The sequence below is a fragment of the Euprymna scolopes genome, chromosome 2 (genome assembly GCF_053919585.1).
Source record: "Euprymna scolopes isolate OS-2025 chromosome 2, ASM5391958v1, whole genome shotgun sequence".
Lineage (NCBI taxonomy): Eukaryota > Metazoa > Mollusca > Cephalopoda > Sepiida > Sepiolidae > Euprymna > Euprymna scolopes.
Window position 1 is genome coordinate 11,453,391 of NC_136483.1, and position 25,349 is coordinate 11,478,739.

General features: G+C 34.6%; 1 protein-coding gene across 2 annotated transcripts in view; it reads right to left on the reverse strand.

The window, feature by feature from the left end:
• Nucleotides 1-25,349, reverse strand: part of LOC145288471 (small nuclear ribonucleoprotein-associated protein B-like) — a 76,776-nt gene that overhangs the window by 39,182 nt on the left and 12,245 nt on the right. Inside the window, exons 3-4 of one of the 2 annotated variants that reach the window (XM_080136331.1) lie at nucleotides 23,672-23,912; nucleotides 21,566-21,583 (exon numbers count right to left, since the gene is read on the reverse strand). In XM_080136331.1, coding sequence (XP_079992457.1) covers nucleotides 21,566-21,583; nucleotides 23,672-23,912 — 259 coding nt within the window. The remainder of the gene's footprint in view (nucleotides 1-21,565; nucleotides 21,584-23,671; nucleotides 23,913-25,349) is intronic. The other variant, XM_080136332.1, reaches the window with a different exon arrangement.

The window sequence follows — 25,349 nt, forward strand, 5'->3', positions numbered from 1 at the left end:
CCCAAATCCACTGTTAGAGCCATAATAAACAAGTTCAAATCGCAAGGCCACGTTATGAGTTTAGAGGGTAGAGGGAGAAAAAGGATTCTTTCCCCAAGAGATGAACGGAAAATTGTTCGACAAGTAAAACAAAACCCAAGGATCTCTGTTGGGGAGATTGTTGATGAACAGAGCACCTCTGGAGTGAATGTATCTCGACATACAGTTGGTAGCGTTTTGAAGAGAGCTGGTTTAAAAGCATGTCGTCCGAGAAAGACTCCCTTATTGAAGCCTATGCACCTGAAAGCAAGGCTAGCCTTTGCAAAACGTCATATTGATAAAGATGTTGCATTCTGGAAACGTGTTCTATGGACTGACGAAACGAAAATAGAGTTATTTGGCCATAATAAAGTGTCTTATATTTACAGAAAATCTGGCGAAGCTTTCCTGCCTAAGAACACCATACCCACAGTGAAGCACGGTGGAGGCAGTTTGATGTTTTGGGGATCCTTTGCTGCCTCTGGACCAGGGCGACTTGTTAAGGTCACAGGTAGCATAAAAAAGGAAGATTATGTTAAAATATTGGATGAAAACCTGAAAGACTCTGCTAAAGAGCTCTCACTTGGTCGTCGTCGGTGGTTCATGCAAGATAATGACCCAAAGCATTCGGCTAAACTGACTAAGAAATGGCTTGAGAACAATCATATTAATGTTTTGGAGTGGCCATCACAAAGCCCAGACCTTAATCCAATTGAAAATTTATGGAGAACATTAAAATTGAGGGTAATGCAAAGGAAGCCTAAGAATCTTATTCAATTGGAGGATTATTGTCAGGAAGAGTGGGCTAAAATTACTACTGAAGAGTGCAACAACTTGGTTGTAAACTATGAAAAGCGACTGAGGAAGGTAATCAAGGCCAAAGGCTATACAATTGATTATTAAATAAATCGTGCCAATAATTTTGAACAAGGGTTTTTTGCAATTATGTTTGTTGTTCCTTTGTTATTTATTTTTTCTAAAATCCGATTGCTGCATCGGAAAGGCCAGTTAAAAATACATAATATACTTTGTTATTTTCTTTAATTTAATCCCTTTTTTAGAATTTATTAGACAAAATTTAACTTTTATTTTACCGTGCCAATAAATATGATCATCACTGTATATATACATATATATATACTAGCAGGGGTGCCCAGCGTTGCTCGGGTGTTTGGAGGTGTATGCTGTGCAAAAAAAGCAAAAAAACAAAAAAAATGGTTAATTTTTTAAAACTTTGACCCCTATTATGACCCCTTAAAATTTATTGTTTTGGGCTCAAATCACTTTATTAAGTTAGATCCATGTTCAAGGAACCTAAATCTAAAATTTCAAGTGTCTAGACCCAAAATTGTCGGAGGAGTTTGGTAGAGTTCTTAAAGGTCAAATCGTTGAAATTTGACCCCTTAACAGCCAAATTTCTGGCTGACACCCGTCACATCGATTTTCCCAAATCTCAGTACCCGGTATTTCAAATTTCGAGTCTATAGACTAAAAATTGACAGAGTTATTGCGTAGGAAAATGTACACACACAGACAGACAGACAGGTTCACTTTTATAGATATATATATAGTATATATATATATATATATAAAAAGATGGCATTAGTAATCTATTCTGTTAATGAAATAATTGAAATTTAGTTTCAAGCAGTGCATATCTGAACACTGGTAAGTGTACCTGTAGCATTCATTTTGAAGAAACTCTACATAAACATTTTGGGTGTGATCTCTAACAGGTGTGTAAATGTAGACTTTTTCAGGGCTTCCAATGTGTGAACAACCAAAAAATAATTGTCAAAAGATATTTATCGTCTTCAAAGACAGTAAAAATTCTGTAAGAAATTTAAGTTTTATTTACAAGCTGTAAATAGATATTTTGATTCCGCTTGCCGTAAAATGTGTTTGAATATATTCAAATTCATAAGATATTCGCATTTATTAATACGACACATGATAGCAAAAGTATTAAAAAAATTATTTGGTGCCATCAGCGAGAATCGAAACCAACACTTGGCGTTTCAGCCACATTCTTTACCAATGTTATCGAGAGAAGCACAATAAACAATATTAAAAGACGTGAACAAATGTTTTTAATGGGATCATACACAGAAAGAAGTAAAAACATGTTGGCCAGTTGAAATGAACATTTCGAATTTCAACATGCCGATATGTCTGTACACATTATTCAGCCAAACAAAGATTTGGCTCGTCACAAACCATCCTTGGTGTATAATTACTATTTCCTGTTAGTTTCAGTGTTATGTTTAGAGTTTATCTGTTTAATATTTATACACACACACACACCGTTTTAAATCTGTTCCGTCTGCCTGCTTCCCTCCGGACTACAACTTGGTTGTCTTCAAGTCCAATGTTAACAAATTCCTAATGAACCGCCCCCTTAAGTAAACATTTCAGCAAATCTCCTCACTAACGTAATGTACTTGCAATAACCCTTATCCCTGAGTGGCTTCCGGGCCTTGATAAGTGGTGATCACTGTGTAAAAAAAAAAAAAAAAAAAAATATATATATATAGATAGATATAAAATTCATGGCTATCCACTTAGTTCTTGATTAGCAAATAGTTACACCGGATTTTTAATATATTCAGCATTTTCTAAAATAACCGAAGCAATGTTTTTCACATGCCCCCAAATGAGAAAAATTGATCTTATTGGAATTCTCACCCATCGAGCTCTTTTTTTCCAATAATAAAGTTTATGTAGAACTTGGTAAAAATCAATATTGTTCTCAACAATGGATACCCAACCAATAATATAAAGATTATTGAAAAGAAAATTATCAATGTCCGTAGTGCTAAATTTATTAATGTCCTGTATACTTAAAATGTCGGTTCTGTCTTGACGACAGAGTTATTAGGATAAGACGTCTTCTACTCAATCCCATTTTTTAGCCATTATTCAAAAATAGTTTACACAACAGAAACCTTTTTCACGTCATCCCATGACGATGATATACCTATCATTCAAAAGAATTATGTTTATTTATAAATTCCTTTGTCATCACAGCTGACTATGTAGGTAGGATTACTAAAAAAATTAGAAACGTTAATCTCCCAGAACATCTTATGTTTATATTCACACATACATGCAAGGTATTTCTTTATGCATCTTTACAAAAATAAAAAAGGAATACAGGCAAAAACTAGAGACGTAACAAACAGGAAAAGTTCGTCAAAAGATTAGAATTATGGTTTCACGAGAGAGAGAGCGAAGGAAAAGGCAGTTTGTCTATTTTATGACAACCATTCCTTGGTCAATTCCAAACAAGATTTACTGTAAAGATTTAGTCTGGTTTGGAGGTTTTACAACAGATCATCCCCCCCCCTTTTTTTTTTTTTTTTTTTTTTTTTAGCTATTTAAAGTCAAAACATGACATGCATAGAAAACAAACAAGGCCATACGTGTAAATGTTCTTTCAGAATTAAATTTGAATCTGAGTGACATATTAGCATCTAAAAAGAGATTGGATGACTGGCAATCTTGATTCCATGTTAGATTGCTCAAACTTGTTATAGGGATGGCCTTTAAAAGAAGTCATGAATGCTCTGACGAACTTGTGCCCCCACGACGTAGAGACCCTCAACAAACCCGACAGGCAGCTAAATCCCCCCCCCACACACAGTAGAGATCCCTAGATGTAAAAGATCTTTCTACTCCAGTAGTTTCTTCCTCAGAACCGCTAGACTCTGGAATTCCATTCCAGCTCCCTGCTTCCCTAACTGTACTGACATGCAGAAGTTCAAGTGTAATGTGAACCGACATCTTGCTGCCCAAATCCCAACATAGTGCCCCAATAGTTGCTGCCCCTGATAGTAGCCCCCTATACCAAAATGGCAATGTGCCTTGTTTGGGGGTAAAAAAGAAAAAAAAAAAAAAAAAAGATTTGTGCTATGGCATATTAGTCCTTCTTGAGTTATTTAATATTAAAACAAGATATCTATTGTGGATAAGACATTTGATTTTCAAACTAAAATAAAAACTGCGATAATACAAAAAAAAAAAAAAAAAAAAAATGTGAAGGCAAATCTACTTTGGAATGAGTCAAGAGATAAAGCTCGATTTAACTTGCTCTTGTTGTTGCGAAGACATGCAAGCTTTTCAAACTATTTAAAATCTTTAAAATCCATTTCTGATGCTGAGCTCAAGATATTGGTTGAAAAAATTTTTTATTAGTCAACATCATAAAATGGTGAACATAAGAAAAATTGTGCTGCACTTTGCAATAACAATGGATCATAAAAGAAAAGAAAATTAACAGCAAGAAAGGAAATTGTCACAAGATCAGACATGGACACTGGTTCATTGCTTTCAGCATTATATGTAATCTAATGAAGACATTCAACATTTACCAAATCATAAATTAAAAATTGCAATACTTGGGTTCCAGCAAGACATGCAGCTGGAAAAGGTAGGAGTTTATACTGATTGGAGGGAGAGATCTTCTCCTCAAACATTGTCAGACAGAGTACCAATGCCATGAAGTTATAGTGAAGGGGGAGAAAAAAGCTTATAAATAAAACAAGTTCAGTTTAGAGTGTGAAAATTGGTACAAAATTCAAATTGTATTCAATTTCAATTTGTGATGTCATATTTTTTTTTTGTTCTTTTTTATAAAATTTGGACATAAAATTTAACTTTTCTTAATTTTTTTTTATTTATAAATGTACAATTCTTTCTCTCGTGTTTTTTTCAGGCAACTCCAAGATATCAAAAGAGGGAATTATTTATGGTCTCTATATGTAAAGATATTTTTTTTGTTTAGAAGGAACTACAAATCTCCATTTTATTAAGGAATAAGTACTCTAGTACTTCAATGATCACAAGAAAAAATATTTTAGTGGGGGGGGGGGAACGCTATTAAAGTAAAAATATATATTTATATCATTTTTTTATCATTAGTATTTCATTTATGCGAAACCAAATAAAATATTTTTTAAAATATATATATATATATATATATATTTAGGATTATAAACGGCTTTAATCACACAAATTTTAACAAAGAAAAATAAGAGTGTAGTGTCATTGGGGCATTTATTTTTGAAAAGAAAATGTTTCACAGGTTCGAAATTAAGATTTTGAATTGGTATTCAAATACATATATTTCTTTATTTTTTGGGGTTTTTAATTACATTTTCAAACAAAGCACATTGCCACTTTGGTGTCTGGGGCTACTATCAGGGATATAATCTACTGGGATACTAAGTAGGGAGTTGGGCAACAAGATGTCGGTTCATGTTATACTTGAACTTCTGCATGTTAGTACAGTTGGGGAAGCAGGGACCCAGAATGGAATTCCAAAGTTTAGCGGTTCTTGGGAAGAAACTACTGGAGTAGAAAGCTCTCTTACATCTAGGGATCTCTACTGTGTAGAGGTGGGATTTAGCTGCTTGTCGAGTTTGTCGAGGGTATTTACGTTGTGGAGGCACAAGTGCTTGCAGTTTGTCAGAGCATTCACGAATTTCACCTTAATAACAATTTGTTAACATTACCTTTAACCCTCAAACTATGCACCTACCATGCCTCTAAATGACTAGGGATTGTTAGAAACTTTTTCTTGGATGGAAATAGACCAGTATTTATGTTTAATACCGCAGCTCCTTATATTATGAACCTTTTTTTCTAGAATTAAAATGCACAACAACACATTTGGTATAAGCAACAGTCCGTCTTTATTCCCCGTTTCTCCGTTATGGTGGAGAGAGAGAGAAGAGTGAGAGAGAAGTATATCGTTGCGTCCACTTGGTTGACAATGAAATCTTAATCTGCCAATCTTTTTGTGTCACTTTTTCTGTCAACTTTTAAAAACATCAACATAACCAGATTCCTTTAATTGCTACATTCTTTCTCAAACAATAACAAATTTTGTTTACATTCGTGAGAAATATTGAAACAATTTTGATTTAGCCGTCATGTTCCCCACATTCCATCCGCAGATGCGTGCCACATTTTTATCCATATAAATACATATATGAATCTACACATATATACACTAGCATGTCAACCCGGCTTAGACCGGGCCCTTTGTGTAACACTTACAAAGTTGCATTTTGCTTTGTCTGGAGAGATTTCCAATTAGAAAAAAAAAAAAAAAAAAAAAAAAAAAAGGCCAGCATTTATGCTTAACACCACGGCTGCCACCTGAATTGCTCACGAAGAAATACCTAGCAAGATAAGATCTCAAAATAAAGGAAGACTGCCACCAGCAGGTGCAATATAACCAAATTGATGGTGCGCTACATGCAGAGCCACCTATTGACCATCTAATAAACTAGTTTGGCAGCAGTATGGTCATCAAGATCCTAGTAATTATTTGGCCAGACATCAGTTCATGGAAAATTTGTGTGCACCTGTACATAGATTGACAATGGATATTCTCTTAAAAGGGGGCAGAGGTAGGAGCATTCTTAGTGAAGCAGCGTTGTACAATTTCCAACTGTAACTTACTTGAACAAAAATTACAGCATGTCAGACACAGCACAACAATAGAGCCAGTCTTTGGAGCAAAGCAGAGAGGAAATGCTGACCAGACAGTTACAAGGGTTCTTGACTAGGTGAGATATTACTACATCTACGTCATTAAATATGCATTCAATAACTTTTTTTATGGAAATCACTCCAGACAAGGCATGAAGCCACTCAATTAAGGAGCTAAAATTTTTTCTTTTTTTTAAATGCTTCAAGGTTAAAAACTAGCCAACAATAAGTATTAGATTCCAACCTCGAAAACACTGATTCTTCTCGTTTTATCAGAAACAGGAGTAAAAAAGGTCAAAATACAGGAAATGAGTTATGAGGCTGCTGAAAATAAACACAGGGTTCACGTCCTTCTGAATCATCATTATTGATTAAAAGTTATGATTTTATTAGTCATATTTAATCTCCATAAAATTATTGGAAATGTAATTATTAGCTTTGAAAACTTTCAATCTTAATACATGATTTTAAATGTCTCTAAGGGAAGTTACTCTCCAGAAGGGAAAATCTTTCTTGCCTTTAATTATAACTAGCGGGGGGTGCCAGACGTTGCCTGGGTGTTTGTAGGTGTTAAAAGAATAAAAAAGGGGCTGGAACCCCCATACTGCAAAGGAGGAAAAGAATGTGAAAAAGAATTGGTAATGAACTTTTACCCAGGTGATGAAAGAAAGAAAGAAAGAGAGAGAGAGAGGTGGGATCGAACTCAAAAACGTAGGGTAATTAGTATTTCCCGCTAACCATTACACCATAGTGGATAGCAAAGTCAAGGAGTTGGTAATTAACTTAAGAATCACGCACATGCAGAAATGAATGTTGCTTTTCTAGCTGACGACAAATATCGAAAAATTGGCTAAAAACATTAATTCCTTCACCCTCAACTACATGGGGGTTGCTTTTTTTCGCAGATATTTTCGAAAGTCATCCCCTCTTTTCGATTGACTAGCCTTAATTTAAACCTACGTCACTTCCACCTTGGCAATGGCCGCAACAGCAAAGACATCACTTCGTTCTTTTCCTCCTTCAAAGTATGGTTTCGAACCTGCCTGCCTACTACCTTTTTTTTTTTTTTTTTTTTTTTGCTCAACACACACCTCCGGGCAATGCCAGGCACCCACACCAGTTCTTTGATAAAACAAAAAATAATCTAACTTCCCTAACCAGTCATTAATTTCTTGAAGTTTTAGCTTTCACGACAAAACAAACGTCTTCAGTTTTCAGAGAGAACTGTTATAAGAATTAAATCCATTCTTTTTTCTTAAAAAACTTTAAGCAAAACATGAAGACCTCATCCATAATAGGTTCTAGCAATTCAAGCGGAAATTCCACTTCCTTCTGGATTCAGTTAAAAAGTGAAAAACTCGCAAATCTCTTAATCTAACAAATAATTCTTAATTCGTACATTTTTAAGGAGAGGGAGAAAGACTTTTTCTTTTAAATAGAATTAAAGATTGCACAACACCTCACACCTTTCAAAGTTTTTTTATACTTCAGCTAGACATTCTGGTTCGTTTCTCTAAATTCTTGGGACTGCTTGGCCCATAATATACAAGCAGATGTACAAGTTTGACGATTCTTGTTTTTTTATACTTCAGCTAGACATTCTGGTTCGTTTCTCTAAATTCTTGGGACTGCTTGGCCCATAATATACAAGCAGATGTACAAGTTTGACGATTCTTGTTTTTTTATACTTCAGCTAGACATTCTGGTTCGTTTCTCTAAATTCTTGGGACTGCTTGGCCCATAATATACAAGCAGATGTACAAGTTTGACGATTCTTGTTTTTTTATACTTCAGCTAGACATTCTGGTTCGTTTCTCTAAATTCTTGGGACTGCTTGGCCCATAATATACAAGCAGATGTACAAGTTTGACGATTCTTGTTTTTTTATACTTCAGCTAGACATTCTGGTTCGTTTCTCTAAATTCTTGGGACTGCTTGGCCCATAATATACAAGCAGATGTACAAGTTTGACGATTCTTGTTTTTTTATACTTCAGCTAGACATTCTGGTTCGTTTCTCTAAATTCTTGGGACTGCTTGGCCCATAATATACAAGCAGATGTACAAGTTTGACGATTCTTGTTTTTTTATACTTCAGCTAGACATTCTGGTTCGTTTCTCTAAATTCTTGGGACTGCTTGGCCCATAATATACAAGCAGATGTACAAGTTTGACGATTCTTGTTTTTTTATACTTCAGCTAGACATTCTGGTTCGTTTCTCTAAATTCTTGGGACTGCTTGGCCCATAATATACAAGCAGATGTACAAGTTTGACGATTCTTGTTTTTTTATACTTCAGCTAGACATTCTGGTTCGTTTCTCTAAATTCTTGGGACTGCTTGGCCCATAATATACAAGCAGATGTACAAGTTTGACGATTCTTGTTTTTTTATACTTCAGCTAGACATTCTGGTTCGTTTCTCTAAATTCTTGGGACTGCTTGGCCCATAATATACAAGCAGATGTACAAGTTTGACGATTCTTGTTTTTTTATACTTCAGCTAGACATTCTGGTTCGTTTCTCTAAATTCTTGGGACTGCTTGACCCATAATATACAAGCAGATGTACAAGGATCATGTTAATCCATGCCAGAATTTCTGATTTCAGCAAAAATAAAAAACTTGAGTGTTGCTTATAATTTTCCCAAATAAATGCCAACCATGTTTAAGAGAATTAAAGATGCCTGCTCAACAACAGACAGTGAGGCGACAATGGCTAAGTGGTCAATGACACAGACTAACAAACTGAATGTGCCAAGTTCATTTGAATCCAGTTCATCCTAGTAATCAGACAATTTCAACATTCGATCAATTCCAACACAATTACCAATTCTGTTTTAAATTTGTAAATATTCTATTAGATTTGCTGACTTTTTAATATATAATTTTCAAATTACTTAGCCCACCCCCATACATTTTTGCAAACAGAAAAAAAGGGGGGGGGGGCATTTTGATTTTAAAACAAAGCGGTATTAGTTTGTCATTAGTGCACAAAATATTACTTGAATTTTTCCATAAACAATTGAAAATATTCGATGATTGATATGCAAAATAAAACAAATGTAGGAACAGAATACTTAAAACCTGGCATGTTAAAAATGTGTTTCTAAATATTAATCTTATTTAGAAATCCATTCTTAACATTCTGTGCCTTCTCTCTATCAAAGAAGGCAGATATTTTCTATCCTAATTATAAAAATTTGGTTGGTTATTAGATTGATTTGTTTTACTGTAAAAAAAATTAAAAAAATAAAATAGTTATATATATATATATATATATATATATATATATATATAATACCAATAACAAATTTGTAGATTAACACCCTTAACTTAGTTTTTTTTTTTTTTATAGATGATTACACATGAATACCTTCAAAATTTTAGCAAAAAGATAAATTTGTAGGCAATTACATATAAACAACTTGAAAAGTTATTAAAATAAATAAAAATCAGTTTTGCATATAAATCTATCTATAAAAGTGAACGTGTGTGTGTCTGTATACATTTCCCTACACAATAACTGTCAATTTTCAGTCTAAAGACTCGAAATTTAATATACAGGGTATTGAGATTTGGGAAAATCTTTGTAATCCATTTTCGGACAGATATTTGGCTGTTAACAATTTGACCTTTTAGAACCCTACCAAACTCCTCCGACAATTTTAGGTATAAACAATTGAAATTTTAGATATAGGTTCCTTGGACATGGATCTAACTTAATAACTTGATTTGAACCCAAAACAATAAATGTTAAGGGGTCATAATATGGGGTCAAAGTTTTAAAAATTTGACCTCTGCGGTCTCTACCAAATTACTCAGACAATTTCTGGTCTAAACATTTGAAATTTTACATAAAAGGGTATTCAGAGATAGGGCAAGCTTTTTAATCGGTTTGGGTCGAAAATTTTTAATTACCAATACATAAATGTATGTGTGCATGTATCTTTGCATGTCTGCCTAAAACTTTCAACAGAGGCGACGGATTTTCACAAGATCAGTATCGTTTTGAAGCTCGACCCTTCAGACAACAAATATCAAATTTCTTCATCCTCAACTGGTCATTTTTCTACAGGGAGGGGGGGGGGGTCGCTTCTTTTGCTGATATTTTCGAAAGTCATCCTCTCCTTTTGATTGTCTACCCATAATTTAAACCTACGTCACTTCCGGCTTGGTGGTAGTCATAACAGCAAAGACGTCATGTTTTTCCCCTTTTCCTCTTTCACGATACTGGTTTGAGCCTGCCTTCCTACCACAACTATTTTTTTATTTATTTATTTTTTATTTTCTTTTTTTTCTCAACACAAACCTCCAAACACTCGGGCAACGCCGAGCACCCATGCTAGTTTAATATTAAAAAAAAAAAAAAATTCATTATTGGTAGTGTTTACAGCCAAACGAGTTTCTTGTGAATGTTTGGCGAGGGGGGGACCATAGATTGGAGCTCAGACGAGCATTTGCCATGAAAATAATGATAAAACAGAAACAGACTTACAACGTCTCTTCTGTGAGAAAAAGGTTGCAGGGAAGAGAAAAGGACATCCCCCACTAGGCTACGAAGTCTATTCTGAACTCTGTCAAGGCAGGATAAGACTTCCTAGCAGCTCCTGCCCAGATGTGACTGCAATACTCCATCTTGGACATACCTGGCTCTTATATAGGTAGAGAATTGCATCAGCAGGTAGATGTCTACTGGATCCCATCATTTTTCCAGTGACCTTGGCAACGGATTTGATATACGTATTCCATTTTAGATCAGGAGTAAAGGTCAAGCCCAGAAGCTTGTCAAAACATGGAGCCTCCTCCAGACAAGAGCCATTCATTTCAATTGATGCCAGATGGAGATCAGAATGTTGATGATGCAAAGATAGAAGTTTGGTTATGGTGCATTAAAAGTAACCAGTCACTTTTTCCCCATTATACCACATGTTCAAAATCAGAGGAGAGAGAATCAGAGAGAACTTGGTCGTTTACACCTTTGATGTGCTGCCATAGATGGTAGTGTCGTCAGCAAAAATATCTATGAATGATCTAAGGATATAATTTGGAAGATCATTAATATAGATCTAGAAGAGAGTTAGACCCAGGATGGAGGGACTCCAGCATTAATACTATGAGCTTATTTCTGCCCATCAACCACTACTCTTATGAACCTATCAGAGAGAAATGATTTAATAATTGAAAAAACATTTCCAGCTATACCATAGTTGAAGATCTTGTGAAGTAAACCTTTATGGCATACCTTATCAAAGGCCTTTGATATGTCAAGAGCAATTGCCCTAGAAAAGAAGCCTTTGTCGAGAGATTCACTAATCCTATGAGATATAACCATTAGCACATCTGCGGTAGGTCTAGCAGAACAGAAACCATATTGCATGTCATTAATAATGTTATTTTTGCTGAGGTGGTTGAATACTTCTCTATAGAAAACAGATTCCAGCAACTTACTCATGACGTACAGGAGACTTATTGGTCTGTACTGAGAGGGAGATGACCAATCACTTCAATTCTTAAATACAGGGCATACCGATGAGATTTTCCAGGGTGTTTAGAAGCAATTCTCCTTAAGACAACGCTTAAACAACTCTAAGTATGGGAGCTAGTTCTGGTTGAAGCTTTTTGGGCACTATAGGAATGCCATTGGGATCAGTTGCTTTATTGGAATCGAGGCTTTTGATTAGCTTGGCAACATCACGCACAGATATGTGTATACCGCATAGTGTGTTTTCTGATACAGGAAGAAATACAGGGGAGTTGGCGGCCTTGGTCGTATAGAGTGGAATTAGCTGCATGTTGGTCATGTTCACTTTCTGAAGCAGCATGAATGACATTGCTATTTGAGTTATTATATTGAAAACATTCAAAATTATTTTTATCTTTCAATCTTTGTTCAAATTGTTTAGTTGTTAGATTTCACATCTCAAACGTTATAAGTGGGAATAGACAAAAATGCTATTCATGAAATTGTTACTAAAATCTTTTCTGCGATTCAAACATATTTCATACAAATAAACTTTATTTTATGCCCGACTTATCCACCAAGTTTCCGTTGTAAATGTTCCAACAGTTTTTTGTTTTAGGAGTTCTAGATAGAAGTAATTACACGCTTAAAATTAATCTTTGTAATAAAAATTTGTATTTTGGTTTTAAGGATCTGAAGAAAACTTGACATGGTGAGGTTGTTTGGTGGGTTTTGTATAAACTAGAAAGGAGTGGTTGGTGGAAATTGTTCAAGCAATTTTATGTCAAAAAGTTATGTTAGAATTAACAATGCATTTAGTAACACTTTGCTAAAGTAAGAGTACATCAGGGTTCTGTACTTTGCTTTTCATTTGCATCTCAGTTCAATATAATAAGTTATCCGAGAGAAAAGTTTTATACTGAAGATTTAGTGTGAAACGATGGAAGGTTTACTTATGAAGTTGCGGAAAGTAAAGAGGAAATGTTACAAGCACAAAAGTGATGATTTGTGGTCGGGTTAGACAAATGTTCTCTTGATTATCTTGTGAGAAGAGAATTGCCTCAATCTTCTGTCGTACTTGTGAACAATAGATAAGTGAAATTACTTGTGCGTTGAGAAACAACAACCAGTTCGTGTGCAAAAAAGTGTAAGAGAATGGAGATGGATGAGAACTCAGGGGTGAAAAAAGTTTGTTTGGATTGCAAGGCTATCGAGAATGTTCAGAAAGTGGAGAGTTAGGAATAGATGGAGTAGGTTCAGGGAATTTGTGTTATTAACAAGCAGAGCGTTACTTCTGTTGAACAAGGGAAAATGATATGCGCATGCAGGGTGATATTAAATGGAAATGGACCCTGGCTAATAATGAACATGTATTGCATGACGAGAAATAATGAGAATGATACAATAAATCTTTAATGGGAGTTTTATGGAACAAGCTTAGATTTGTTGACCTCAAAGGTTAAATGTGGACAAAAAATTGTGAATATATGACTTTGACGATTTTGTCACATTTATGGAAGAGTGCTTTATGGATTATTAGAAGAGTAGCCCGGTCAGTTGGTAGAGAAAGGCCAAGGAAAACATGGGAGGAAGTGATATGGATGCATTTGAGAGAAAAAGGGATGAATAAAGACCTGGCCAAAGATAGGTTAGTTTGGAAATCAATTTCTTAAAATATCTAGCACATACAAACATGTGAAATGAACGTTGAACTGATGGACATTCTAGATTGGAACATGGAGAAGTAGACACATCATGACAGAGTGGAACTGGTAAAAAGCGACAACTATAATGTAACTATTCACATTTAAAGATGTATCTTCAACATTGAATGTAATTTAAGGTCATATATCTATGACCTTAAAAACTGGTAAAAAAAAAAAAAATTAAATAAACAAAAGAAATTAAAACGAAAATGTAAAACAAAATGATGAAAATAAAGATCAGCAAAAAGAAAGTTATTTAAAAATTATCAAAGGGAAGCAACTACTAAAATATATTTTAAAAGTTATCTCCCTTGTATTTTACATTAAACCGATTGGTGAAAATTGTTTTAGGAGGTGAGGAATAAAAACCGAACCAATTATAATCCGTTTCTGTTCCTATTTACTTCCCTCCCCACGAGGGCAGAGTTAGACACAAGGTCGGTTTTTAATGTGGAGAAAATCCAATTCTCAAAAATGGGGCACTCTGGATAGAAACAAAAATTGCCTCAGTCATGAAGGATTTCTCCTCCACTGACAGGACAGAAAAGGCGAAAACTATAAAAAATAAAAAAAAAATTTTTTAAAAGTGATAAATTGATTAATAATTTTTTTTTTTTTAAACATGCACGCATATAAAACAAATGTCTTAAAATGCAAGCTTTCTAATAAAACAGCAATAATATTTTTCCTAAAAAAATAAATTTTCAGAAGAATGTGTCTAAAATTTAAAATGATTAAAATAAGTTTGTTTAATTTGCAACGATGTAAATAAATTTATTCAAGATGAAATACTAGCTTAAATTTTGAAACTACTTTTTTTTATAAATAACGTTTATGGAAAAAATTGCATTGGCAAGTCTGGGATCAAAATGTATTTGTTCATTCCTCGGTCAGTGCTGAAAGATCTTTCTAGAACGAGGCATCTTTAATTTTTTGACCCAATCCAAAGTTTGGGGGGGGAACTGGATTTTCCTCATCTAAAAAACAAACTTTTTTTTTGTTTAACTATTTTTATCTTGTTTTTGCTAAGAATGGGGTATAGATATTCACCCACGATTTCAGAAACTCCAACAGGGAGATTTTAAAATTCTAACCATCCCTGTTGCTTGCATCGTCAGATATATTCACCAGGTAATTTTTGGAATTGTCATGAGCCCAGTAGCTCCTATAATTACTGGAATGATAGAGATCTTCATAAGACTCCTGTTTTTTTTTTTATGCCATACATAAGACCTTGGGATTTAATTATCTTTTCCTTCTCAGCCGTTTCATCCAACAAGGTCACTAATGACAACTAGATTGCTACTTTCCGTATCCTATATCACCAAGTTTAACAGCTCTGGTTGTAGAAATTGCAGTCAATATTGATACTACTTGAAACACAATTCACTCTGAGTGGGTTCAGCCCACTCCATCCAGTCTTACCACTGCATTTCTCATGATGGCTAACCAAGTTTGACGATTTGAAGGATTGGCTGATCTCAAAGTACTTGTTTTTCCAACAATAAACTCTGTAGATACAGGCCCAGATTAGCCTTAACCATCAACATAACCAGGTCCAACCCATGAAAGTGCGTTGGGGCAATTGATTCCTCGACGAATTCTAGTTGACGGTGTAAATGTCGCAGAATGATTTGTCAGAGTTAATTTTACAAAAGAAACCTGGAAGATCCGTGGGGGGGGGGGGGGGGCAATAATGATTGAAAGTTGCCAACCAACTAACATCTTCCACTCTCATTGGCCACTGCCTTAATGAAGAATCATTCATACCAGCGCTTGGTAGATCCTTATTTTCGTGCTACATTTTATCTCACATCCTGATCAGTACTGGGAATGGAGTTAGCATTTGCACTATCAGCTTCACCTTGACCTATGACAATCTTGGACCATCGTCTCCTAATCACAGAGTTATCCTCTTTTGAATCAATCGTGTTTAACTGCCCCCGTAAGGCACAAACTGACACGATATTGAAACCTAAAAAATGTGTCCGGAGAAGGAATAAGGGCATGTTGAGCCATGTTATTCGCCATGGACATATTTTTTTCTTTTCATCTAATATATAAAGTAAGAAATAGTTTTTCATATTAATTGTGATGATACGATTCCAATCTATTTTCTGGATTCGATACAATTCCTTTTCTTTATAAATATTTAACTATTAAGTTATTTTATCCCGCTTACCATAAAAATACACAATAAATGTGTATATATTTTCTCAAATGTAAAAACAACAAATAGTTATTTCATTATTGCTATCAACAGTGGAAAGTTTTGTTTTAAACAAAATCAAATAAAAAATAAAGGGAATCATTTTTGGCATCAGAAAATAAGCAGAAATTTTCCCGATTTCGATAACCCCCAAAAGTACCGGTTTTTCCAATTCTCGTTCAGATTACTCGTCCCAACACTAGTATTTATCAATGTCTGGCACGAATGCAGACTCCCGCAATATTGTAAAAGTCACAATACAAAATGAATGACCCCATTGGATTCTCCCTAAAATGTTTGTCAGAGAGAGAGAGAGAGAGAGAGAGACAATCCCCCTACCTCAACTGCAGAAGAGTTTTAATTCATCAAATTGTTAATCTTTTTTTTTTTTTTTTTTAATTCAATTTTCACCCCAAACAAGGCACAGTGGCACTTTGAAGCAGGGAGCTACTATTAGGGACTTAATTAGCAGGGTCATTATGAAGGGAGAAGAGTAGAAAGATGTTTGTTAACATTACACTTGAACTTCTGCATATCATTGCAGTTGGGAAAGCAGAATCCCGGAAGGGAGTTCCAAAGACCCGCAGTTCTGGGGAAGAAATTATTGGAGTAAAAGGCTTTCTTGCACCTAGGGATCTCTACTGTAAAGGGATGAGACTTAGTAGCTTGTCGGGTTTGTCGGGGGTAGTTACGTCGGGGAGGTACAAGTGTTTGCAGTTCGTCAGAGCATTCACCATTAAAGTATTTGTAGAACAGGTAGGGGGATGCAACATCTCGTCGATGGGACAGAGGCTGTAGCCTAGATGACAGTTCAGGACCTATCAGGTTGGCGACTCTCTTTTGAACCCTGTCCAGGAGCGAGAGACAAGCAGCAGATGCACCAGTCCAGATGTGACAACAGTACTCCATACATGGGCGAATGGTTGCCTTATAGAGGTATAGGATACTGTCAGGCGTAAGTAGTTTTCTAGCACAGTAGAGGGAGCCAACCTTCCTTGCAGCAGCCTTGGCAATGCTCTCAATGTATTTATTTCAGTTCATATTCCCTGTAAACGTTAGGCCGAGGAGTTTAAAAGAAGTACTTTCAGGCAATGCTATTGGTGGTAGAGAAGGTTTCTTGTAGTTATTGAAGGAAACAAGCTTAGTCTTAGCAGCATTGAATGTGACCAACCATTTTTGTCCCCATTCCACTACGGATTGGAGGTCATCCTCTAGTGTTTCTGCCATTTCCTTGGATATGTGTTCATTTGTTTTCCCCTCATATCTGTTATAGAGAATGGTGTCATCGGCAAATATACCCATCTCCGAAACAATTTTATCAGGGAGGTAATTTATGAATATCAGGAATAATAGAGGTCCAAGGATACACCCCTGAGGTACTCCCGCATTTACGTCATTTTTTGGATGTATGACCGTCGAGGACAACTTGGATTTTTCTATTACTTAAGAAGGATTTAATTACATTATGAATTCTTCCAGTGATTCCATATGATCTAATTTTCCTTAGAAGACCATCGTGCCATACCCTGTCAAAAGCCTTAGGTATATCAAAGGCCACCGCTCTATCCTCCCCCGTTTTATCCAATGAACGGTATATACGTTCAGAAACTACAGTTAAGATATCTGCTGTTGAACGGGCTTGCCTGAATCCATATTGTTTGTCAGTCAGGAGTTTAGCAGCTGTTAGGTGCTGGACTAGGGCTTGATTAACTAAGGACTCAAATATTTTGGCGAAAAGCGGGAGGAGGCTAATGGGGCGATAATTTAGTGGGTCAGTTCTTTCACCAGAATTCTTGAAGACTGGTACCACAGAGGCGGTTTTCCAGCAGTCGGGAAAACAAGATTCGTTAAGGCATTTATTGTAAAGTTTGGACAGAACTGGAGCAACCTCGGCAGAGCATTTTTTTTAATAGCACAGCCGGGATGAGATCTGGTTCACATGCTTTTGAGGTGTCTAGGTTTTTTTATAATAGCATGTACCTGAGAAGGGGTGATTTTCAAATCGTCTAGTGTGGCGTCTGTTCGCAGAGGAAAATCAGGGAGTGAGTGGTGTACCGAGTTTAGTGTGGAGTTTGAGGCAAACCGACTGGCAAGCAGATTAGCCTTGTCAGTTGCCGTGCAAGCAACCTCATGATTGTTTGTTAGTGGGGGAATAGTTGACTGTCCATTATTAACCATGCTGTTGTAGATTTTCCAAAAATCCCGGGTTCCTAATTTCTGTGCTTCGATGCGCTTTCTGGTGGTTTCAGAGTAATCTGTCTTAGCTGTCTCTATCACTTTCTTACAATTATTTCTAGCTTCTATAAACTTCTGTTTATTTGAGCTGGACTTATGTCGGTTGAATCTGCGGAACGCATGCTGCCTTTGACATATGGCAGCTGCACAAGCAGAAGTAAACCATTGGGGAGAGTGGGGCTTGCTAAAGAATTTCCGTGCGGGAACATGTGCTTCAATAGCAGTTTTGAACCATTCAGTGGTCTCATTTGCACACTGTTCCGCTGGAAGAGTAAAGATATTTTGCCATGGGGCATCTCTGATGAGCTCCCCGATGGCTTCCCAAACAGCCTTTTTGTAATACCTTGTTGTTTATGTTGATCTAAAAATTGTATTCTTCAAATCATGTGGCTATCTTACAATCGTCATCCCTTGTTTTGAGTTGGAATGTTTGGAGAACGGACATCCAAAATGAAAGCAGTTATTTTTGTAAGAAAAAGAAAAGGAAAGAATCACATGATTTTTTCTTCTACCAAATTTAATTTTGTATTGGGGCGTTCTCTCAGAAGGAATCTAAAAGTGGATTTTCTCCATATCAGTGACTGGGTATCGAAAAAATTAGATGTTTCTTCCGATAACACAACCAAAAGCATAAACGGAGAACAAGAAAAAAAAAAAAGTAAAGGAGAAGCAAGATAGAAATTGATTTCCAGTGAACTGAGGGGGAGGGAGGTGAGGGTCACTAGAATTTATTAAACCATTTTAAATTTTGAATCCACCAATGCAAAAATTCATGTGGAAATGGATTATATTTCCATATTTGTTTATAATGTCAACCCCAATGTGAACAAATCTCGCCCAACACACTTTTTGGTTGTATATCTGAACTAGGTATAATACGGAAACGTAGTTATGAACTGAAGAAAAGTTGTTTCAGAAAAAGGTTTTATAGACATTATCACATAAACTTGCAGGAATTTATTTTCAAAGGTTTTTTGTCAGAGTAGTGGAAGTTATTGTAATCATGATGAAAAATGATGACCAATAACAGCTATTTTAACAAATGAGAAAATGTCTTAAATTGGTGCGTGCGTATAAAGAAAAAAAAAGTTAATATTTAAAGAATATAGTTTATATAACATTTAAGACAACCTACATAAATGCATTTATGTTTCAGTAGTCAATGTACCTCATCGGAACTAAAAGTTTATAAATGAAGAGAATTTGTTTTAAAAAAAAAAATAAAAATAAAAATAATTTAAAAAATTTTTAAAAAGAGGGGGGGGGGTCTTCAGACAATCAAATTTCACAATCATTAACGGCCGCTTTCCAAATTGTGGACAGTCACTCAGCTTAAATTCATCATTGTGGAAAGGAGTGAGGTGTCAAAAACATACCACTTTTTTTTTTCTTTTAACTTGGGTTCCACTAAAAAACCTTGCCCTCTCCCACCATTAAGTAATTGTGGTATTTGAATGTCTGGAGTCTTTTTTTTTTTTTGACAAATTATCTTCACAAGTTATTTGTATTGCTGATAGAGTAACGAAACATAAATATATTTATGTAGGTTGTCTTAAAAATGTTTACATAATGTATACAGTGCATCTTAAAAATGTACTCGCACTTTAACTGTTGCTAATATGTTGCTTCTTAGTGCAGGTTATCAGCATTGCTTCAGCAATAATGGTCATCAATTTGAACATTTGCAAATGATTCTTCATTACGTTTGTCTTGTATTCAAAACTAATTTCGATCTACCCACATCCAAAGTACAAGTACATTTTTTTAGACATCTTGTATTTATAAAACTATCTTCTATTGAGCAGTTTTGAAAAATATTTTCTTATAAAACTATGTTGATATTGTTATCTTGCTTATTGCCAGGCACACTCGATTGTTATAAAGACAAAAATATGAATATTTACTTGAAAACGGATTTCTTAAATGATTAGTAGTTGGCAAAAACTATGAAAGTGAACATGTTTAAAATCAACAGCAGCAGTAATTGGTGAAGGTTTAACTATCAATGGCAAAGATTAAAAATTGTATATTGGTTCTTATCAAGAATTAAACCTAATTAAAAAAAAAAAATTTTTAAGTACAGAAAAATTTTTGATTTATGTACTTGTTACAGAACAAAAATGTTATATTAAAAAAAAAAAAAAAAAAAAAAAAATCAAGTAAATTGATCAAGTAGTTTGCTTAGAAAATCATTTATACAATTTTTAACAATTAATAGTGTGTTGTAGCCATTACAAGACCGATATTAAAATCGTCTCAGTAGTTTAAATTGAGTTAATTTGATTAATTGACACGATTCTTGGAATATGACATTTTTTCTCCATGACGGATACAAAGATTTTTTTTTTTTTTTTTAATTAGTTTGAATTCTGGACTTGTTGCACCAATATATTTAATATAATGTCATGTTACGCTCTTCCTTCTCTACTATCAACAGGTCAGAGCCAAAAGTTACAGTTTATCCTTTAGGACGTTATCAGTTTTCAAATATATTTTTGCTTGATAATCATTTTATCCAATCTTAGCTTTCTGTATCCCTCCTCCCATTTCTCATCAATCGACCCTCAATTCTGTCAAGGTTCCCCACCTCACCCCACATCTTGCTATTGTAATGGATGTCATCTACTGTGCTCGGATACAAACAAGATAACAAGCAAGCATTAAAATTTTATAAACATAACAAATATTGCAAATACTGACCCAACAGGTCATAGGTGGTCTAGTATATCAAAAAAAAATTAAAATATTAAATCATTATTTAAAACAATGTAAAAATTATTTTTGAATGTTAGCATGTACAAAAAATAAAAAAAAACACAGGATGATCACAGAAGAGAAAGTTTCAAAAATATATTAGAACCAAATGAGTTTAATATAACAATACAGGCAGAGCAACTTGGTATCGAATTGAGAATTTTTAAAGAAGCCTAGAGGGAGGTATGAACCCCTAAAGCCATCCTTTGCATAGTAAGATAACAAGCATATCACAACATTTTTATTTAAATATCAAGCTTTATATCCGCTAACCTAGCAATAGTATGCAGAAGAAATTACCAAGTGGGAAAACGATAGGGTGGGGAAAGGGGGGGGTAAACTTTTTTTTTGTTGTGGGTGATCATTGTATCTTTGCAAGCATATAGAGGAAGGGTGGGACTAAATATATCACGCACAATTTCTTTCGCAGATTTTTAAAAGCTACTATTAAGTCGAAGCATTTATAATCTGGCTTTGAAGTGCAATAACCTTTTAAGAAACCGAGCAGGGTAGTTCAGCCAATGCATAAAGTTGCATTCCAGTCTGGTTTTTACGAATGGAGTTGGATTCTTGGTTCTAAGAAATGTCTGAAACTGTTTATCTCTATAATGATAATTACCCTATGAAATAAAATGAAAACAAAATAAAAAGGTTTAAACGAAACCTGGGGAGAGCAGTTCTTACCAGCATAAACAAAGCCACCTGAAAATAGAATTCAGTCAGAAGAAAAAAAAAATTATTTTTTGTTTTAGATCGAAAGTAAAATTAATGTGTGAAATATACAGAATTGTTCAGGCTAAAAAGCACTTTTTTTTGTATAAAAAAAAAAAAAAATTTGAAAAAAAAAAAAAAAAATGACATACGGAGAAAGAATACAAATTAAAACTTTCTCTATAACACAGTCATAAATTATAAGATTATACTTATTGTGCTTCCTCATCAATAAATGACGTCCCTCAGTCTTATTAATCATTAAAATTATTTAACAATCTATTTCAATAGCAAGATTGAAAAGTAAAATCAAAGAGCAGAAAGGGAGGCAACTTATTTTGAACGGGATTCACAGACTAATGTTGCAGGAGAAAATTGAAGAATCCAAGAAACTCATGTTTTCACTTTTGAATCTTACAAATTTTCCACTTTTTTTTTTTTTTTTACTTAAGTATAATTGTAGTAATTGTTCTACATAAGCATCTTCACAGCAACATATACGAGTCATTTGTTTTTATTTTATGTTCAATTGTGCATATACTCAGACACTGGGAGGAAGGTAATATTTCATATGAATAAAAAATATACTTTTCATTAACTTTATCGCTAACCTAAGTTGAGTGGGGAATACAAAAAAAAAAAAAAAAAAAAAAGGCACAGAAACGTGCGCATAACAAAACCAGTAAAATCAATTTATGGTCTATAAGCAGACAAGAAATATCAATTTTACACAAAATTATCTTGGTCGGTCCTATTAGCCCTCTCTCATGGATGAGAGTGCCTATCCCTCTCCTAAAGGGTGTGATCATTTCTTTACCTTAGTTGTTGCTGTCAGACATTCACCTTAGGCAGGCTGAACCTGCTTCTTCCAAAGGAGGAAGTGTCAAGGGAGTATAAATTCATATGCAGTCACCAGCTATGATGAATCCAAATTAACACAAAACATTTTTTTTGTTTATCTAATATCAAACTCAAGTCAGGGTGGCAATATGGAAGAGGAAAAAAAGCATCCCATAAAACTTCTGGATAAACATGGGCATCAGTGGTAGTAAGTCTGAGCATGAGAGTAAAAATACTCCAACTTCTTATATGGATGATAATGTTGCGATGGAGAAAAAGTGAAACTTATTGCAAGCAAACCAAATAAATGAAACAAAAATCACTTAACTTCACATAGAAATACCTAACTTTCCATTACATTAGAAACTAAAATATCACTGCAACTTGGCACGGTTATTAAATATACTAATATTTCATAAAACTTTGCAAAAATATTTGCAAACATAATCTTTTATACTTTTACACATTTCTACAATTAATTTACAAAAGTCTTTTTAGTTCCTCATTTCATCTGTTTTTACTAAAGAGTCATTCATTTTTGACAATAGAAATGCAACGATTTTGCCAAGAACTGTCCAATTAACAGTTTTGAAAAACCATCAGATTTCCACTTAATAATTGAACATAACTAAATCACTAACAATTAATTTAACTTTTTCTTTGATGGAAATTACATTTAACATCACAGCTGTCACTTGCATTTGCCAGGAAACCAAATGCAGATGACATTGGTTTATATGGTCTGTATAAAAACATCTTCCCAACTCACATCAATCACTAAATTCAAATATTTAAAGCTCTTGGTTTTTATTGCTTGTCTAAATCCCTCTTCCTTCACTTCCATTGGTCCGACATTTTTGGCTTCTCATTCACAAGGAGGTTAAAGGAAACAACGGATAGGGAAAGATGTCAAAGAAAAAGAAATGCTGAACATTTATTGCAACTTCTGATTACTTTTCTCCCCTCCCCCTACAAGATTTTGCTGCGAGATCCAATAAACAATTATTAACACTAAAATTCATATTTTAAAGAATTTTAAATTCTTTCAGCTTCAGTCTCTAGCCTGTTCAAGAGTTACATCGCCACTAAACAAGCAACAGCAGCTAAAATCAAGGATGAGAGGAGATTGAGGTATGGAACCTATGCACAATTATGACAAGCAAATAAGCAAATTTAAAAAAGCAAAACACTCAAGAGAATTTGTTCAAAGAAAAAAAATATTAAAAATTCAAAACTAACCTTGCATTCTTGGTGGTCCTCCCATCTGACCAGGTCGCGGTTGTGGTGGTGCAGATACGGAAGCTCCCCGTCCCTGGGGAGTCATCATCTGTTGAGAAGGACCTCCTACACCTCGTACAGGCCCTTGCAATCCAGGAGCTGCCCCCGAACTTCCAGGAGCTGCAGGAACTCCACGGCCAGCGGCTCTACCCATTCCATGACCAGGAGCTGCACCAGCCAATGGAACTCTGGCAATTCCCTCCTAAACAGAACAAGAAATTGGTAATAAACAATGAGCAAAAAATACAAATTTAAAACAACTTTAAAAAAAAAAATAAATAAATTAAAAAAATAAAAAAAATGGGTGGGGGGCTTTCAATCGTAAGAGACAACAGATACCCTTTGTAAAGGTAGCTGTATGAAAAGTATAGTGAAGTACGAGTAGTTCAATCTCAATGGCAAGAAATACAAGCCAGCTGTAAACAATGCCAGAATAAGCAAAGAAAGACTTGTGGAGTTTTCCTTTTCCAAAACAAGTTGCAAAAATCTACCCTACTTCATAGCTGAAGGGCCGATATATGAATTCATAACCTTCCCAGATTATTAGTGATATGCAGTACATGACTCGAGCAGCATTAACCTAAGACGTGTTGAGCCAACTCCTCCTATAGAACATACAGCGTTCCAGATGAACACAGACCATACACGACTGTCCGCAGCAGTCAAGATAGTTATGGGCAGCAATCCTGGGACCAACGTCAAACACCGTAGACCTCTAGACTAAATGTAGGTTCGATGTCAGCTTTTATGCATAATAACATTTTCAGCTGGTCTCTGGAATGGTTCTGGACTATTGCTTTATGGACAAATTTTTCTGTGTTGCGATATGATGCTTGGCTAAATAAAGTCTCCTCTTTAAACTTAACCTAGCGTACAAATCCTAGAAAATAGAGTAAACAGATTGCACAACAAAAGTGAGACAGTCTAGCCTAGTATTTAATCAGTCGCTGAAGGGGGGGGGGGGCTATGTTGATTCATATTTTCCCCAAAAGGTATTACTGAAAATCATATACAATAGATCAAAAAGGACTCGAACCTGCCTGTAACTATCACTCCCCCACAAAACCATGTGCATCCATTCACTTAAGAAACGTTGGTGCTTATTTAGAATGACACTTAATTGAAAAAAAAAAAAAATAAGATATATTCCAAAAACTATGTGAATTGATCAAGTTAAGAAAATTAAATTTTATGACTATGCCGAGAGTGTTTTGATTAGCCATGACGTATAAATAAGGGGGAAACAATTCAATTCAAACCATCAAAATCAGCTTTATAACAGATACAGTTTAGTATTAAAAATAAAAAAATAAAAATTCACTAAAAATCATAAATTTTGATTTTAGTTAAAAAAAATTTTTTAAAAGTAAAAAATACTCAAATTTACATAATTTTGAGGACATTTTACTTCCATGATGAATACATATTAGATTGGTGCAAAAATGTTTTTTACATTCAATTATTTATATATATATATATATATATATATATATATATAAATGACATTATTTTGCAGCAACCTAATACAAAGATTTGTTTTTTTTTTAAAGTGTAATTCTAAATAAGCACCAACATCTTTTATAAAAAAAAAAAAACTCAAACTAAACAACTATTAAAACAAACAACAAAAGTTCATTTA